The sequence below is a fragment of the Ochotona princeps genome, chromosome 26 (genome assembly GCF_030435755.1).
Source record: "Ochotona princeps isolate mOchPri1 chromosome 26, mOchPri1.hap1, whole genome shotgun sequence".
Lineage (NCBI taxonomy): Eukaryota > Metazoa > Chordata > Mammalia > Lagomorpha > Ochotonidae > Ochotona > Ochotona princeps.
The window spans coordinates 31,431,694-31,449,469 of NC_080857.1; the positions used below are offsets into that span (position 1 = coordinate 31,431,694).

Sequence of the window (17,776 nt, forward strand, 5' to 3'; positions counted from 1 at the left end):
GCCGCCGGGCCCTCACTTATTAATTTATTTCAAAGGCAGAGTGACAAAGAGAGGAAGAAATAGACAGATAGAGGCACACAGATTTTCTGTTTGCTGGTTCACTCCTCACTTCCAAAGCCAGATCTGGGCCGTCATAAAGCTAGAGCCAGAACTCTGCTCTGGTCCTCTCGGTGGGTGGCAGGACTCAAGTACAACAGCCTGCTGCTTTCCGCAGGCCCATCGGCAGGAAGCTGGATCCGAGGCACTACAGCTGAGATTCAGACTGGAATTCCAAAGGGGCTGTCAGCGTCAACACTCCCAGCTTTACCCATTCTGCTACGACGCTCTCCCTTTTTATATCACCACTTTAAAACGCTCAGTTGTGGGGCCGGTACCATGGCATAATATGCTAAGCACGCCACATGGGCATCGGTTCTGGCTGCTCCATTTTCAACCCAGCTCCCTGCTTACTGCCTGGGAATGCGGCAGAGGATTGCTCAAGTCCTTAAGCCCTTGCACCCACATGGGAGATTTGGAGGAAGCTTCTGGCTCCTGGCTTCAGACAGACTCAGTTCTGATCACTGTGGTCATTTGGGTAGTGAACCAGTGGGTGGGAGATTTTTCTCTATTTCTCTTTGTGCATCATTTTGCCTTTCAAATAAAAGTAAGTAAGTCTTAAGACAAAAAATGGCAAAAAGAAGCGATCCATTAACTTCATGTTCGAGTGGCTTAATTTAAAATAGCTAGAGAATGTAGAAATGGTTCTCTATAGATACACAGTGTTACCAGCACATACAAAATATCTCCATTATTCAAACATTTTATCATATACGTTTGTTTGTTCTTGAATATTCAGTACTCCGTGTTTGTCCTCTTTATCGGACAATTTAAAAGTAAAGTACCCAGTACCCCTCAGTACTGGTCTTGACACAGGCAATTTTTTTTCTTAAGATTTATTTATTTTTATTACAAAGTCGGATATACAGAGAGGAGGAGAGACAGAGAGGAAGATCTTCCATCCGATGATTCACTCCCCAAGTAAGCACAACAGCCAGTGTTGTGCTAATCTGGAGCCAGGAGCCAGTAACTTCCTCCAGGTCTCCCACATGGGTGCAGGGTCCCAAGGCTTTGGGCCGTCCTCGACTGTTTTCCCAGGCCATAAGCAGGGAGCTGGATGGGAAGTGGAGCTGCCAGGATTAGAACCACGCCCATAAGGGATCCCAGTGCATTCAAGGAAAGGACCTTAGCCACTAGGCCACCGTGCCGGGCCTGACAGAGGTGATTTTAAAACATTCTTTTACACATGGGCCTTTATGTAACTCAAACTCTAACAGGTTTATAAGAAACACAAAAGCTTAACAGCTCCAAACAAACAAAGCTTGAATCATTTGAAAACCTCTTCAAAGTCCTCCAGCAGTGTACCATGAATTAATCAGAGCAAAATAAGATGGGAGCTTAGCAGGGCAAACATTACATCTGAGAGTTCCATGCCCAGCACCCTGGGCTCACTGTGACACAGGGCGAGCTCTCAGGTGTTGCAGTGGCTGCTCCACTCGGCTTTGCTGGCCACAGTCAATGCTTCCGTTCTCACAATCTGGTGCCCCTTCTCTGGAGCTCTGCCAGGCATTGCACTGCTGTGGTTTCTCTGCAGAGGCTCTGCCCATGTCAGGGCTCTGCCCCTCTTACCCCCAGGGTGACGAGACATCCTCTGAAACCTTAGCAGAGGGTTCTGCAGCTTCACAGCTCTGCTGTTCTTTGCTGCTGCCATGTGTCCAGTACACTGCTTGCAGCTCTGACATGTGTCAGTACAGCTTTACTCCCACAGTTCCCGAGGGGCTCCAGTCCATAATACAACTCCGCCTGGCCTACTGGGCTCTCCTTTGCAATCTCTGTGGAAGCTGCCTTGATGCCATCCCAGGGTTAATGCAGAGGTCAGCTGTCAGCATGAGCTATGCCAGGACCCATGCGAATCAGATTATAGTCATCTCAGAGAACTTTCCTGGCAAGCCAGGATCTGGGACTGGCACCGGGGTTTCATAAGGCACTTCTCTCCTTTCTGGCCTCTGGGCTGGATAGGGGGGCTGCCTTGAAAGAGCCATGAATCACTCCACACCTATGAATGAGAATGGCCCAAATGTACAACAGGGACAACAGCAAATGGGTGACAGGAATTGTACATCAAGAGCCAGGAATTGCAGCCAGGTTTCCCAGCACTTGGGTTCTCATGCTGCCTCACAGCACGCATCAAGAGGAAGCCAGACTGGAAGCAGACAGTAGCCAGGCCTCTACACAGGCACCTGCGGGATGTGGATGTCCTAAACTGCAGCTTGCCTACCGGGCCATGGCCGCTCCCTTTTCCTTCACACTCCCGCTGGGTAATCCCCCTGACCAGCATAACTGCATGCCCGTAGGATCAGGTCCCTACCCTGGGGCCAACAGCACTACCCTGGGGCCACTGGGGAACACCAGACGCAAACTCAAAGTCTCCCGCAGTGTGCATGGAGAACGTCAAGAAAGCTGAGCAAGAACTATCATGAAGACATGAACCGGGCACTGATACGTGTTGGAAGGTGGGCTTGCTTTTAGGATTAGGAAGTCAGGAGACCGGAAACATTTCCTGAAAGTGGAAAGTGGACTGCCAGGTGCTCAGCTGCATTCAGTCGTGCTTTGAATTTCAGCAGGGCCCTGCTCTGTGTGGACAGTGTCTCTGTCCCAGTCAGGCCCCCAGCGTGTAAGGGTCAGAGGACAGCGGTGCAGAGTGTCCTGTGCCTGCAGGGAACGGTAGGGTTCCACACCCTCTGCGATGAAGTGAGACTGTGACAGTGGGTTGTGAGTGAGCACGCTCTCCCTGACAGGCGAGATGGCTAAGCAGGTGCCAGAACTGCATGCGTGCGTGGCGTCCTAAGGAACAGGACCACAGTCTGTCAATCACATCCTAATCTGGGAATAAAGTGATGTAAAGAGGTCATTTCTACAGGGGCTGGTGTGGTGGCACAGCACACTAATCCTCGCCCTGTGGTACTGGCATCCCGTGTGGGAGCTGGTTTGTGTCGTGGCTGCTGTACTTCTGATCCAGTTCTCTACTTATGGCCTGGGAAATGAGTGGAAGACGGGTCAAGTCCTTGGGACCTTGTACCCGTACGGAAGGCCAGGAGGAAACTCATGGCTCCTGGATTTGGATCAGCTCAGCTCTGGCTGCTGCGGGCTATTTGGGGAGTGGACCAACAGATGGAAGACGTCTCTGACTCATTCTCCTTTTGTAAAAGTCTACCTTTCAAGTAAAAATAACTACATTTGAAAAAACAAAAACAATAATGTAACGCCTAGTTTTGGTTTGAGTAATGAAGTTGAGAAAGCCATATTGCAGAGATAAGCAAGGCATGGCTCACCTACTGCAGATGAAGTCGCCTGCCCGTGGACGCTATCTCAGACAGACAACAGAACACTGAGCAGCACTGAGCCTCGGAGCAGGGCAAGGGAGAAGTAGCATTTGTGGCATCAGCAGAGAGCTAGTCTTCGCTTCTTGACATTTCTTACTTGGAGACCACTGCTGCTTTCAATATTGTTCTCTCACACAGGACCGTAACAGATTGCTTCAGGCAGCTCTGGCAGTTCTGTTTAGGGTTTCAGTGTTCCTAATGGCTGCTTATAAGCAATCTGACATCACCTGTAAGCTGGTTAACAGGCTGGCATTGTGGCATGAGGGGGGGATCTCATCGGACTCAGCCTTCATCCTGGTGGTTCCACTTCTCAGCAGCCCCTCTGCTAACGCTCCTGGAAGAGCAGCGGAGGACGGCCCAAGTACTTGGGCCCCTGATACGAATGTGCAAGACCGAGACGGAGCGCCAGGCTCTGGGTTCCACCTTGGCCCAGCCCTGGGCATTACAGCCATTACGGGAAAGAATAAGTGGATGGAAGATCTCTCAGTCTCTTTTTTTCCTGTAACTCTGAGTTTCAAAGAAATAAATCTTAAAAAAGAATTCATATTGTATGCATAGCATTGAGCTAACTGCATTTCTCCAGGTCTCTTACGAGGGTGGCAGGCACCCGAGCACTTGGACCAGGGGTGGATTGGAAGCAGGCAGGACTTGAAGCCATGCTCTGATAGAGAATGCTGATGTCGTAGGCAGCAGCTCAACCCACTGTACCACAACTAAGGACATTCTTCCTTCATCATTACAAAGATGCACTGTAAGAAACAGATTCAGAGCCACTGACGGTACCTTTAAAACCACTCCTGCAAAAAACCTGAATCCTGATTCATAACACACCGTTACATCAGGGCTTCTTCTTTTAAAGATTTATTTGAAAAAGTTACAGAGAAAGAGGAAGGGAGGGAGGAGCGGGGTGGGAGGGGAGAGGGAGAAGGAGAGGGAGAGGGGAAGGAAAAGAGGGGGAAAGGGGGGGGAGGGAGGAAGAGAGAGGAAGGGAGGAGACCAAGAACATCTTTCATTTGCTGGTTCAGTCTTCAAATGGCTGCAACGGCCAGGGCTAGGCCAGGCTGAAGCCAGGAACCTGGAGCTTCTCCCAGGTGGGTTCAGGAACTCAGGCACTTGGGCCATGTATCATGGCTTTTCCAAATGCATTAGCAAGTAGCTGGACTGGAAGTGAACAGCTGGGCCTTGAACCCATCTGCATGCTTGTACAGCAGGCTGCCATAGAGCTCATCCGAGATGAGCGCTTCTTACGTTACAGTCCCCAGACCAGCATTGGCAATGCCAGGTTAGAACACAAACTCTTGGGTTAGAAACTGGAGTATGGTCCAAGAATCTGAGTTTTACTAAGCACTTCAGAAACTTCTCAGGCTCACTGAGTTCTGATCTATCAGTTTAAGACAGTTTAGAGGTGGTAGGTGGATGCGTTAAAAGAGGGAAAAACAGTCAAAATGGGATAAAGATATTTGCGGCTTACTAAGGATGTTTTAGAGAACACACGTTTACTATTCAAGTGTTTTTGGCCTGAGTCCAGTCAACTGCACTTAGATCTAATTAGTTCTAACTTCCTGTTGGTTGGAGTCTGGAAATAAAAGTGCAATGCCATGCAGAACTGCCAAGTCCAAGGTAGAGGACTCTTACAGGACAAGAGAACTGTTTCTTTAACACACGGTGTTTTCACAGAGGAACATGGATTTGTCATAGGTGAAACAAGTCAACACCATCAATCTCAAAGGACAAGCAGTCTACCACCAACACATGTGCCCTACCTGGGATCCGTATGTCATGATTACCCACATATGAACTGGGCATAGATGTGACACCCATCTCAGAAACAATGAAGTATTTGCTGGGGAAATGCTTTGGTATGTGGGGTTTGCTTTAAAACCCCCTGCTACTAAAGTCCTTGCCTTAAAAGCCCCGGGATCCCATATGGGCGCCGGTTCTAATCCCGGCAGCTCCACTTCCCATCCAGCTCGCTGCTTGTGGCCTGGGAAAGCAGTCGAGGACGGCCCAAAGCTTTGGGACCCTGCACCCGCGTGGGAGACCCGGAAGAGGTTCCTGGTCCTGGCACCGGATTGGCGCGAACCGGCCCGTTGTGGCACACTTGGGGAGTGAAACATCGGATGGAAGATCTTCCTCTCTGTCTCTCCTTCTCTCTGTATATCCGGCTTTCCAATAATAATAAAATCTTTAAAAAAAACAAAAACAAAACAAAAAAAAAACCCCTGCTAAACACCGGCTGGCTGTTAAAAATTATTAGATGGGTGACAGCTACAAGAGCCTTACTCTAGCTTTTCTGTATGCCTGAAGATGTCAGTAATAAAATGTTTTAAAAATCAACCAAAAATATGAAGCATTCATTCTGAAGAGGCAGGGTGAGAGGAAGTAAGCTCAGTGCAGGTGCGGATGGGGACCCGGTGCAGATGGGGACCCGGTGCAGATGGGGACCGGTGCGGATGGAGACCCGGTGCTGATGGGGACCCGGTGCAGATGGGGACCCGGTGCAGATGGGGACCGGTGCAGATGGAGACCCGGTGCTGGGCTGTCCCTGGACTGTTTGGTGGTGGGAGGGGAAGAAGCAGAAGAGCAGCAAGTAATATACAGCAAAAGAAAGAAGGATGGCAAGCATTTCCTGACACGAGGGTAATTCAATATTCGAATAACTAAAAGATGAGACAAAGCATGGTATTGTATCGCTGAGTATTAAAATTTTATACATACAGCTATAATTGCCTCAGAATTTTAAAAAGTGAGCTTTTAGGGGTAAATGTTTGGCACAGGGTTTAGGTCACTGCTGGGAATGGCCATATTTCCTAGCAGAGCAGGTGCCACTGACCCCACTTCCTTCTAAAGAGCATCCCGGGAAGCAGATGATACATTGGGTCCCTCCCACCACGTTGAGAGGCCAGCCTGAATTCCCAGCTCCAGGCTGCGGCTGGCCCAGGCCCGGCTGCCACAGGCATGTGGAGACTGAGCCAGTGGGTAGAAGCTTTCTTCTCTCCATTTATCTGTTTTTCTCAACCTTTCCCTCCAGTCGAGAAAAAGCAAACAAAAACAAAAACAAAAACCCTGGCTTTTCAAATTTAGCCAAAGGTTACATATATGCTGGCAGCAGTCCAAATGAACAATCCTAAATTCTCATTTTAAGTCCAGGTGTTACGAGAAATAAGTGCACGGGCAGATGAGTTCTCAACCACGATACCAGCTATTTAGTCTAAACTGTAAAACAAAAGTTGTAAAGTTCTTCTTTTACCCACCTTGAGCGATTACAGCAAGTTTTCCCTTTTCTTCAGGACTGAGTTGCAACATTGTGTCTATGACAGGAAGCAGTCGCTCTCTCTCACTTCCTGGTCTTAGGAAGATGAACTGGAGCAAGACATTCTTCAAGTATTCCAGGTTAGCCACAGACTTCTCTCTCTCTTGATTTCTTTCCAATCTTCTTATTTCACTTTTGAGAAGCTGATGTTAGAGAAATGAGTGAAACATGGAGTTTCAGGAGTTTTCTGGTTAAACATGGCAAATCCAACACTTTGCATTTTTTACTTCTCTCTCCTAAATCCTGGTCCACTACCCCCTAATCTAAATGATAATAAAGGAGTCTCAAGGAGAGAACAGATCAGATTAAGAAACTTGAAGATGGTAGGAAGCAGATGAAGTGACAGTGAACTCAGTCCCATTGTGGGGGAAAGAAGATGTGTCTTACGGTTTTGCTTTGGAAGCACAAGGTACATGGAAATTGGCACTGCAAGCTGCGGAACTGGAGGTCAGAGGATGGTACCGTGAGGCTGCCTTCCAAGCCCGCCTCCTACCGAGCCAGTGTGGCTCACAGCTCAGGCTGCTACAAGGTCCACACAAAATCAAAACAGAGAGGGCCCGGCGGCGTGGCCTAGCGGCTAAAGTCCTCGCCTTGAATGCCCCGGGATCCCATATGGGCGCCGGTTCTAATCCCAGCAGCTCCATTTCCCATCCAGCTCCCTGCTTGTGGCCTGGGAAAGCAGTCGAGGATGGCCCAGAGTACTGGGACCCTGCACCTGTGAGGGAGACCTGGAAGAGGTTCCAGGTTCCCGGCTTCGGAGGGGCGCAGCACCAGCCCGTTGTGGCTCACTTGGGGAGTGAATCATCGGACAGAAGATCTTCCTCTCTGTCTCTCCTCCTCTCTGTATATCTGACTTCGTAATAAAAATAAATAAATCTTAAAAAAAAAAAATCAAAACAGAGGCCTACTTCTGGAATACAGTGAACAGCCAGGAACATAAGGAAATACATTGTGATTGAGACCACTGATGGAGTCTTTGAGGAGTCTCACGTTGAACCAGAGCGGTAGCTTTTGTTACACTCTAAGTGACAAATCAATGAGCACTAGAACAAGCTTTTCTGAGAAGGAAAGCTGGGGCCCTGGCCCTTCACTGAAGCAGGAGCAATGTTTTCTGGGCAGCAGAAGGCAGGGCATGAACACGTGCTTTTCTAACAGGCTTGAGTTCCAATTTTGTTCCAGCATTTACTAGTTTCATGTTTTCTCCCATTTCCTGGGATGAATGCTACATGTAAAGTCCAGGGCAAGGAGCAAGAGAATTGCTCCAGGAAGACATGACCACTTAGTGAGTGAGCTCGTGGAAACACCTGCTTTGAGGGGCCGGTGCAGTATGTGGGGCTGCTGCTGGCCATGCTGGCATAACAGATCAAGTCCTGTCTGCTCCACTTCCAGCCCAGCTGCCTGCTAGGGGCCTGGCACGCTGCTGGCCGTGGCAGTCATCTGGGCAGTGAATCAGCAGATGGAAGAGTGATTGCTCTCTCTCTCTTTCTCTCTAATCCTGACTCTGAAAATAAATATATGTATGTTAAAAACAGATGCACACCTCCTTTGAATTGTCTGAACTGTTCTACAACATTCCTGGGTACTTCCTGTGTTGACTTTAGAGAAGACTAGCTAGGTCACCTTTTCTATCCCTGCTTACAGTCTGGGTTAAGTACTTCAGGGCCATATAGATAGCAGCCGTCTAGTCTTTCGGAATATTCACAAGACAGAGAGGGGAGAGCTGGCTGGGCAGGGCTAGGCCACAGCAATCACTGGCATGCTTAAAAACAAGGGTTGGGGACAGGCCAGCTGAGGGTTCTTCAGGATCGTCCTGACCATGCTGCAGCACCCACCCGCTCAGGAGAGACCAGCGCTGGGCGTGGCACTGACTAGGCAGCTAGCTACCCACGCTGGTATGTGAATTGGCTGGTGCAGGGGCAGACTGAGGTGGCACACAGGAAAACAAGGTCTGTGGACCTCCCAGGTGAGGTTTCTTGGGCTTCACCAACCAGAACACTGTGTTCAACCCCTAACCTCGGGAAAAATCAGACATGTAGGTCCAATCCCGGAGCACATGTTGCAGGTCGAGGCTACCTCAGTTGCTCCCCGTCGTGCAAGAATGGAGAGCATACTTAGGTTAACATGCAAGCCCAGACAGCCAGCTCACCCAAGTTCACAAAACTTCGAGTACCTCATGAAATGATGGACAGAAAGGGTTTGGGTAGCACTGCAGGCTAGGCTCTAGAAGCACCTAGTTCTGTGGGCACACGGAGGTGGACAAGGGCAGCCAACAGGCCTTAGCATGTCTCAACTCTGCTGCAAGCAAGCAATCAAGACCTCTAAGGTGGGCCTGGTGGCTAAATCCTCGCCTTGCACATTTGGGATCCTGTATGGGCACCGGTTCACATCCCAGCTGTGCCAATTCCCATCGAGCTCTGTCTGGTCTGGGAAAGCAGTAGAGGATGGCCCAAGGCCTTGGGACGCTGCACGCACGTGGGGGACCCAGACTTTTGATCTGGCTTAGCTCCAGCTGCTGCGCCTGCTTTGGGGAGTGACCCAGAGGGAGAGAAGATCTGTCTCTCCTGCTTTGTAGAAAGGCCACTAGGGTAAACCCCCTTGGAACATTCTTCCTCACACTGTCTCCCAGGACACCGGTAAAGCAGCGGTGTGCTCTCTTCTCCCTGCTACCATGGAAGAAGGAGGGAAAACACCATCATTTATCTCACTCACCTTCCGCTCCTACCCTCTCCATCCTAACTGGAGGCCCACATGGGCCTGCAACCCCTCACCTTTGCAATAAACATTAAACTACAATAAAAAAATTTTTTTTAAAAAAAGAACTGGGTACTAGTAAAATAAAAAAGAATACTTAAAAGCCTGAGAGGGGAGAGACAGCATACCTGTTTTTAGCTACTGGTTTACTCTACAAATGCTCACAGCACCAAGGACGGGGCATGGCCATAGTCAGGACCTGAGAACTCAATCCAGGCCGTCCAAGTGAGAGATTCCAGTGAGTTGGGCCATTCCTGCTGCCTTTCAGCGTGGAGGAAGAAAGCTTAGCAGGAGTCTAAGTCAAAAGCTGGAGATAGATTCTGGACTCAGTACTCTACTACGTGATGTATTCTGTAGCTATTGTACATGGGATCATTATAATAACTGCTCAATAAAATCACTGCTGGCATATTACAGTGATTTTTATGCACTGATTTTGTATCCTATAACTTGACTTAATTCTAATAGTCTGTTGGTGGAGTCTTTTGTTTCGTCTAGACAGGGTATGTATCTAAAATTAGGGCTAATTTGACTTCTTCTTTTGTGGTCTATATACCATTTACTTCCGTCTCTTGCCTCATGGCTCTGGTTGAGACTTCCAGACTATATTGAGTAAGAGTGGCAAGAGTTTATCTCCTTGTCTGTTTCCAGATATTAACAGAAATGCTTTGAGCTTTTACTTGTTTAGTATGATACTGTCTGTAATCTTGTCATATATAACCTTTACTAAGTGTTATACTCCTTTTATCATGAAAGCATACTATAGATTGTCAAATGTTTTCTTTGCATGTACTGAGATAATTATGGTTTCTATTCTTCACGCAAATTTTATTTGCATAGTTTCTAGTTTTTCTTGCAGCTAATTTCTAGCTTTATTCCATTGTGGTCAGGAAAGATACATGTTTCTTTTTTTTTTTTTCTGAGATTTTATTATTATTATTGGAAAGCCGGATATACAGAGAAGAGGAGAGACAGAGAGGAAGATCTTCCATCTGATGTTTCACTCCCCAAGTGAGCCGCAACGGGCCGGTGCGTGCCAATCCGATGCCGGGAACCAGGAACCTCTTCTGGGTCTCTCAAACGGGTGCAGGGTCCCAACTCTTTGGGCCGTCCTCGACTGCTTTCCCAGGCCACAAGCAGGGAGCTGGATGGGAAGTGGAGCTGCCGGGATTAGAACCGGCGCCCATATGGGATCCCGGGGCTTTCAAGGTGAGGACTTTAGCTGCTAGGCCACGCCGCCGGGCCCAGATACATGATGTTTCAATTTTTTTTTTGGAATGTGATGTAGCACGTTAATTGACTCGTGTTGTTGCATCATGCCTGTGGGATAAATGCCACTCGGTCAGCATTTACCCTCTTGATATGTTATTGCAGCTGATTTGCCAGTACTTTTGTGCAGTGTTTGAGCTCCGGGTTAATCTGAGATAGCAGTCTCCTGTCCTCTTTTGTGTTGTTTCCCAGTCTAGCTTTGGAGTAAAAGTGGACTTTATGGTGTAAGTTTGGAAGGATTCCTCCCCGTCAACTGTCTGGAATGCTTGAGATGTATTGTCATTGTTCCTCTAACGTTTGGTAGAGTTCAGCAGTGAACGCATCTGGTCCTGTTCCTTTGTTTTCTGGGAACGCTCTTCTGTTATTGATTCAATCTCACCTTGGTCTGTTCACGTTTTCTGTCTTTGTGATTCAAGTTTTAAGTTATGTTTCTGTGAATCTATCCATCTCTTCTAGGCTTTCCAAGTTGTTGGCATACACGTGTCCCTAACAATTCCTTGTTCAATTTTTGAACTTCTGTAGGATAAGTTTCCTATTTTCTTCATTAATCTTGCTACTGGTTTATAATTTTGTTCATGTGTTAACCTTCTGTACTTAAAACTGATTAACCTTTTGTACTTAAAAATAATTTCTACTGTTTATCTCTTCAATTTTTATTATTTCTTCCTAACCTACTAATTTTTGGCTTGTTTTTGTTTTTTCAGGTTCTTTAGATGATTTTTAAAAAATGTAAACACGTATTGTGATAAACTGTTAACATTGCTTCTGCAGTATTTCACATAAATTTTGGTATCCTGCGTTTCTACTTTCACTGGTTTCACAGAATTTAATTTACATTTTAAGAGGATGTTCTTCAGCCTCTACATATTCATTTAACTTTTAGTTTCTTGTTAATTTTCAACTTTTTTCCAAAATGATTAGAGGAGATACAAGGTTCTAGCTGTTTATTTATTTTTTTCCTGGCATGGTGGTGGAGCACGGGGGCAGTGTCAGCATCCCATAGGAACACTGGTCTGAATTCCAGTTGTTGCACTTTGAGTTCAGCTCCCTGATGATATAACTTGGAAAGCAGAAGATGGCCCACATGCTTGGAGCCTTGCACTGCAGCGGGAGATCTGGTGGAAGCTCCCGGCTTCAGCTTAGCCCAGCCCTGGCTGATGCAGCCACTTGGAGACTGAACCAGCGCATGAAAGCTGTCTCTAACTTTGCCTTTCAACTCAAGGAAAACATATTCAAAAATGTGTTAAAAAAAAAAAAAAAAGGGTTTCAATTTTTTTTGAAGTTGTAGAGACAATACATAATTTGTATATGGTCTGTCCTAGAAAATGTTCCATGTGCTGCAGGAGACAGAATGTCCTTTAAACTAGGTCCACTTGGTCTATTGTAGGGTAAGTCTGTTGTTTCTTTGATTTTGTCTTGTTGATCTATCCATTAACGAAAGTCGGTGTTAATTGTTCTAATGGAGCTTATGTCTCCATTGAATTTTTTTTGCACAACTCTGTGCTCTAGCGTAAGATACATTTACAATTATAAGTCATTCCTTTTTTTTTTTTCCTTTTAAAAAAGATTTACTTATTTTTATTGGAAAGGCAGATTTACAGGAGTAGATGCAGAGAGACAGACCTTCCACTGCCGGTTAACTTCCCAAGTGGCCGCAATGGCTGGAGCCAAGTGGAGCTGAGCTGATCCAAACTGAAGCCAGCAGCCAGAAGCCTCTATCAGGTCCCAAGGATTTGGGCTGTCCTCTACTGTGTTCCCAGGTCAGGCAGGGAGCTGGATGGGAAGCGTAGCAGCCGGGATACAAATTTTGCTTTTTGCTATTCTTTTCATACTCCTTCCTGTTGTGTAGTATCTTTGTTTCTGTTTCTAGCAGATTCTTAAGTATCATTGGTGAGGCTGGTTGGATGTTCAATTCGTTGCTTTTGCTTGTCTTGCAAAGTCATCATTTCACCTTAATTTATGAATGAGAGCTTCATGCGGTAAAGCATTTTTGGCTAACACCGATCTTCAGGAAGTTGAACTGTCTCTTTTCATTCCCTCTGGGTCTGGAAGATTTGTTTTCTGCTGTCAACTTAACAGGACCTCTTACAATGCCCAGGTACTTTTCTCTAGCGCATTCTTAGGATACTCCCAGTTTAGAAGTTTGACTATTATGTGGGCCACAGTGAGGTCCTTTTCTGACGTTTCTCTGGGGATCTATGAGTTTCCTCTCTCTGCATGTCCATGTCTTTCTCCAACTTGGGGAAGTTTCTTTGCTTCTATTTCTTTGATCCCCCAAGTCATTCTTTTGGTTTCCATTCCTTCCAAAACTCCCCAAATCCAACTACTGGTTCATATGATGGTATTCCCAAAGAGCCCGGAACCTTCTTATGTTTTGTTTGTTGTTGACTTTTTAAAAACATCTACCATTCATTTGGTTCTTTTTCAATCACTCTTTACTGAACTTCTTATTCAAGTCATCTACTAAATTCCTAATTTCATTTAACTACTGATGTGTGTTTTCTTCTATCAGACTAGCCTTAGCATCATTATAACGAATTCTTTCCCAGACATTTCATCAATCCCCTTCTTCATGGTCTGGTACTGAGTCTCTTTTGGGGCATAGATTGTTTCTATAACTTTTAGAAGACAGCTCTGCTGACTCACAGTTTCTTCCTGGAAATGCGTTTGGTAGCAACCTTGACTTCAGTTCCAGCAGGACTCCACAGGATAGCCTGCCAATACCTTCATGCTGTAGTAGGATCCGTACAAGGACCTGGGGTGCTTCTGTTGCTCAGAGAATGCCTACACGCAGGTCCCCAGTTGTCGCCTTATGCTTAGGACTGGAGTTAGCAGTTCCTGGTTGTTCTCAGGGCTGCCGGTGTTACAGCATGTGGGCCTAAGATGCAGATTCTCAGCTGAGTCAGGAGTTGCAGGTGCTAGCATCAGCACTGGTGCTGGAGGAGGCTGGCCTCTCAGCCACTGCCCACAGCACGGCTTCGAGAGCAGGATCAGTTCTCGGTAAGAAACACAGACTGCACAGGTGCTTAGAAAGTGGATGGATTCATGAACTGGGACAGAACAAGCAGTCGGAGGCCACAATACTGGGCTGTTTGTTGAGCTGGGTGGGGCTCAGGAACCTCAGGCTGGATCACCAAATCACCAGCTGTGTCCCGGGTGGGGAGGGGGATGGAAACCTGGGCAAACGGCTGCAGCCGAGAGACAATCTTCATCTTTCATCTGGGATTTTTTTTTTCAAAGATTTATTTTATTTTTTTATTGCAAAGTCAGATATACAGAGAGGAGGAGAGACAGAGAAACAGATCTTCCACCCAATGATTCACTCCTAACGTGATCGCAATGGCTGGAGCTGCGCTGATCCAAAGCCAGGGGCCTGGAGTTTCTTCCGGGTCTCCCATGCTAGTGCAGGATCCCAAGGCTTTGGATCAACAGGGACCTTAACACAAAGCTGACTGACTGTTTCTAGTTCATCTGATTTTGAAGCGTCCGCTGTTTATCATTAGAATTTAAGGAACTATTCCTGTGCAGGTTTTATTGACGTGTATGTAGAACAATGACCCGTGAACACCTCCTCAATTTCTATTACGGTCACTCAGAAAGGGTAGAAATAAGAGTCATTACATAGTAAATACAAAAGCAATTACTAACTCTCACTGTCAGGAATCTAAAGTAAAAGGCAAAACACTATGGCTGTATCTGAAATACAAACTTTTAATTTTGGTTGGATACATGGAGAGAGTCCAAATACCAAATTGGGATGGAGTATTTTTCTGTGGGCTGTTTTTTGACCTTACCTTAATTTGCTCCATAAGAATTGCATTGGTTGCTTCCGTCTCCCGAAGCAGGCCATTTAAATGATCTGCACTTTTTGTTGTGGTACTGAGTTTCTGCACCAATTCTTCTTTGGTAAATTCTGCATGCCATAAAGGAAGCTCTGTAAGATATTCCATGAATTAGTTTTTAAAGTCAGGGACTACCGAAGAGTCTTAATATGAAAAATATGTGAAAATAAATACCTTACTCTTATTTATACGGGTCTGTTTTATGGTATTCATTCATTAAACGTAGCTGAAGTATAACATCACATGTTGGAATTCTACAAAGATGAATCCCTGCTGTAATATATGTAACTCAATTGAATATAATCCCTGAGTCCCAACTCTGAAGCCTGTCAAGCTTTTCTTTTTACATTATTTTACTAGTTTTATCTAGCAGTGTTTTTTTTTTTAAAGATTTATTTATTTTTATTACAAAGTCAGATATACAGAGAGGAAGATCTTCCATCCGATGTTTCACTCCCCAAGTGAGCACAATGGCCGATGCTGTGCCGATCCTAAGCCAGGAACCTGGAACCTCTTCTGGGTCTCCCACAGGGGTTCAGGGTCCCAAAGCTTTGGGCCGTCCTCGACTGCTTTCCCAGGCCACAAGCAGAGAAGTGAATGGGAAGTGGGGCTGCTGGGATTAGAACCGGCGCCCATATGGGATCCTAGTGCATTCAAGGCGAGGACTTTAGCTGTTAGGCCATACCGCCAGGCCCCATCTATCAATGTTAAAAACAGTCACTTCACTTACAAATGACGGAAGCACTAACATTTACTGATCACTTACATCACAGATCTCTCAAGAATTTTCTAGAGCATCACTGTGGTACAATGGGTAAAGCTACTGCTTGCAATGCTAGCATCCCATACTGGTGCTGGTTTGAGACCCTGGCTGTTCCACTTCCAATCCGGCTGCCTGCTCATGTGTCTGGGAGAGTAGCAGAAGATGGCTCCAGTACTTGGAACCCTGTACCTATGCAGGAGACTCAGGAGATGCCCTGAGCTCCTAGCTTTAGCCTGGTGCAGCCACAGTCAATGTGACCATCTGGGGAGTAAACCAGTGGAGCTCTTTTGCTCTCCTCTCTGCAATTCTGCTTTTTAAATAAACTAATTAAAAAAAAAAAAAAAGAAAACTATACAAACAATCTTTGCAGTAGGGTAGATACCAACATACAAAATTTAAAGTGTACTTATTTTCTATTTGACAGAGACAGAAAGAGAGAATCTTCCATCCATGGCTCACTTTCCAAATGTTGGGAACAGCTGCATGGTGCTGGCGCATGCCAGAACCAGGAACCAGGAATGCAAATTCCCCCTATCTGTGTCAGGGACCCAAACTCTTGAGTTGTCTGCTACTTCCCACACTGTGCGTTTACTGGAAGCTGGAACTGGAAGCAGAGCCAGGATTTGAACCCACATATTTCTTCTTCTCTTTTTTTTAAAGATTTATTTATTTTTATTGGAAAGTCAGATATGCAGAGAGGAAAAGAGATAGAGAGGAAGATCTTCTGTCCGATGATTCACTCCCCAAGTGGCCACAACAGCTGGTGCTGAGCCAATCTGAAGCCAGGGGCCAGGAGCTTCCTCTGAATCTCCCATGTGGGTGCAGGATCCCAAGACTTTGGATTGTCCTCGACTGCTTTCCCAGGCCACAGGTAGGGAGCTGGATGGGAAGTGGGGCTGCCGGGATTAGAACTGGCGCCCATATGGGATCCCAGCATGTGTAAGGCGAGGACTTTAGCCACTAGACTACCATGCCGGGCCCACTGAACCCATGTACTTTGAATAATGGATGCAAGCAATCCAGGACGTATCTTAGCACTGTGCTAAGATATATATAACCTAAAGTAATACCAGTTATAAAAAAACAAGGTTTGGTTCTGGGTGTGCTGATTAAGACACCCACTTGGGACACCTACAGCGTGTGCTGGAGTGCTTGGGTTTGAGTACTGATTTGCTCCTGATTTCGGCTTCCTGCTGATGTATCTCTGGGAGGGAGGAAGTAATGATTTAAGCTGGAGTCCTGCCACCCACACAGGTGACCTGGACTGGATTCACAGTTCAAGGTTTCGGCCGGCTCAGCAGATCAGCCATCACGGTTGAGCGGATTGAGCCACCACTCGAGATGTTGGCACCCCAAAATTTCAGAGGGCTCGTTCAATCTCACTTCCAATCTGGCTCCATGCTAACATGCCTGGAAGAGCAGCAGCAAATGGTCCGAGGACTTGGGTCCCTGCCACTCACATGGGAGACGGATTTCCAGGCTCCTCAGTGCTGGGCCCGGCCCAAGCGACAGCAGCCATTTACGGAGGGAACCAGTGGATGCAGGCTCTCTCTCTCTGGCTCTCTCTGCTGTTACTATACCTTCCCCCCCCCCCCCAAAAAAAAAAAATCTTAAAAAAAACCACAATACATGTAAAATTGTCTAAAAAAAAATCTATAGCAAAGTTAACTAAGAGGAACATGTTTAGGCAGAGGAACATACCAAGTTTGGTTTCGGGAGAGGTCAGTAGCTGCTCTAAAGACTGGGTGTACGTGCCAGCAGAAGAAACAGACTCCGTGTCCGTGGTTTCCATCCCTTCTCCTTCTTCCCGGGCCGTCGTGTGTATATCCAGGAGCGGGAGGTCTGTGTTTCTCCTTTCTCGAAGGTTCTTCAAAGACTGATGAGAGGAAGCTGGGCCTATTAAAGGGTTTTTTTTAAGTGTGACACACAATAAAACGACAACGACCCCGCGGATGCTGACATGGTAGGGGATGAAATAACAGAACACACGCAAACAGTGCAAGAAGGAATTGGGAACTAATCCCAAAATTCTGTCATTGGACTTTCAAAGATTTTAGTCACTTCAGCAGAAGCCGATGATAAATTAGTTGCTGCAGTCAAGTTGAACCGACACCGGAATGATACAAAGTTCTTTACGTATTTTTTGAACGGACATAGGTTAGAAGGTAATACTGTTTAAATCCCACGAACTACAGTCCAGCCCTTCTGTGGGTCAGGTATTTCTGATGAGGCCATCTTACCGAAGTCACACAACTGCTGACCCTGCTCAGCAGCTGGTCCTCACCACTACGCTCACACTGGTATTCCTGCTGGTTCCCAACGTGCTTGGGTCCATTTACAGCATCCGCACAGGTAAAGCCCAGAATTTAGGGCTAGGAGCTAGTGGATTTTACTTCTTGGGCAAAGTTTGCCTGCTTGG

The 17,776-nt window shown here is 46.5% G+C and overlaps 1 protein-coding gene across 1 annotated transcript in view; it reads right to left on the reverse strand.

The window, feature by feature from the left end:
- GCC2 (GRIP and coiled-coil domain containing 2) overlaps nucleotides 1–17,776 on the reverse strand; it is a 67,071-nt gene that overhangs the window by 641 nt on the left and 48,654 nt on the right. Inside the window, exons 20-22 of the mRNA XM_004597665.2 lie at nucleotides 17,059–17,253; nucleotides 14,547–14,686; nucleotides 6,674–6,875 (exon numbers count right to left, since the gene is read on the reverse strand). Of these exons, the coding sequence (XP_004597722.2) occupies nucleotides 6,674–6,875; nucleotides 14,547–14,686; nucleotides 17,059–17,253 (537 nt within the window). The remainder of the gene's footprint in view (nucleotides 1–6,673; nucleotides 6,876–14,546; nucleotides 14,687–17,058; nucleotides 17,254–17,776) is intronic.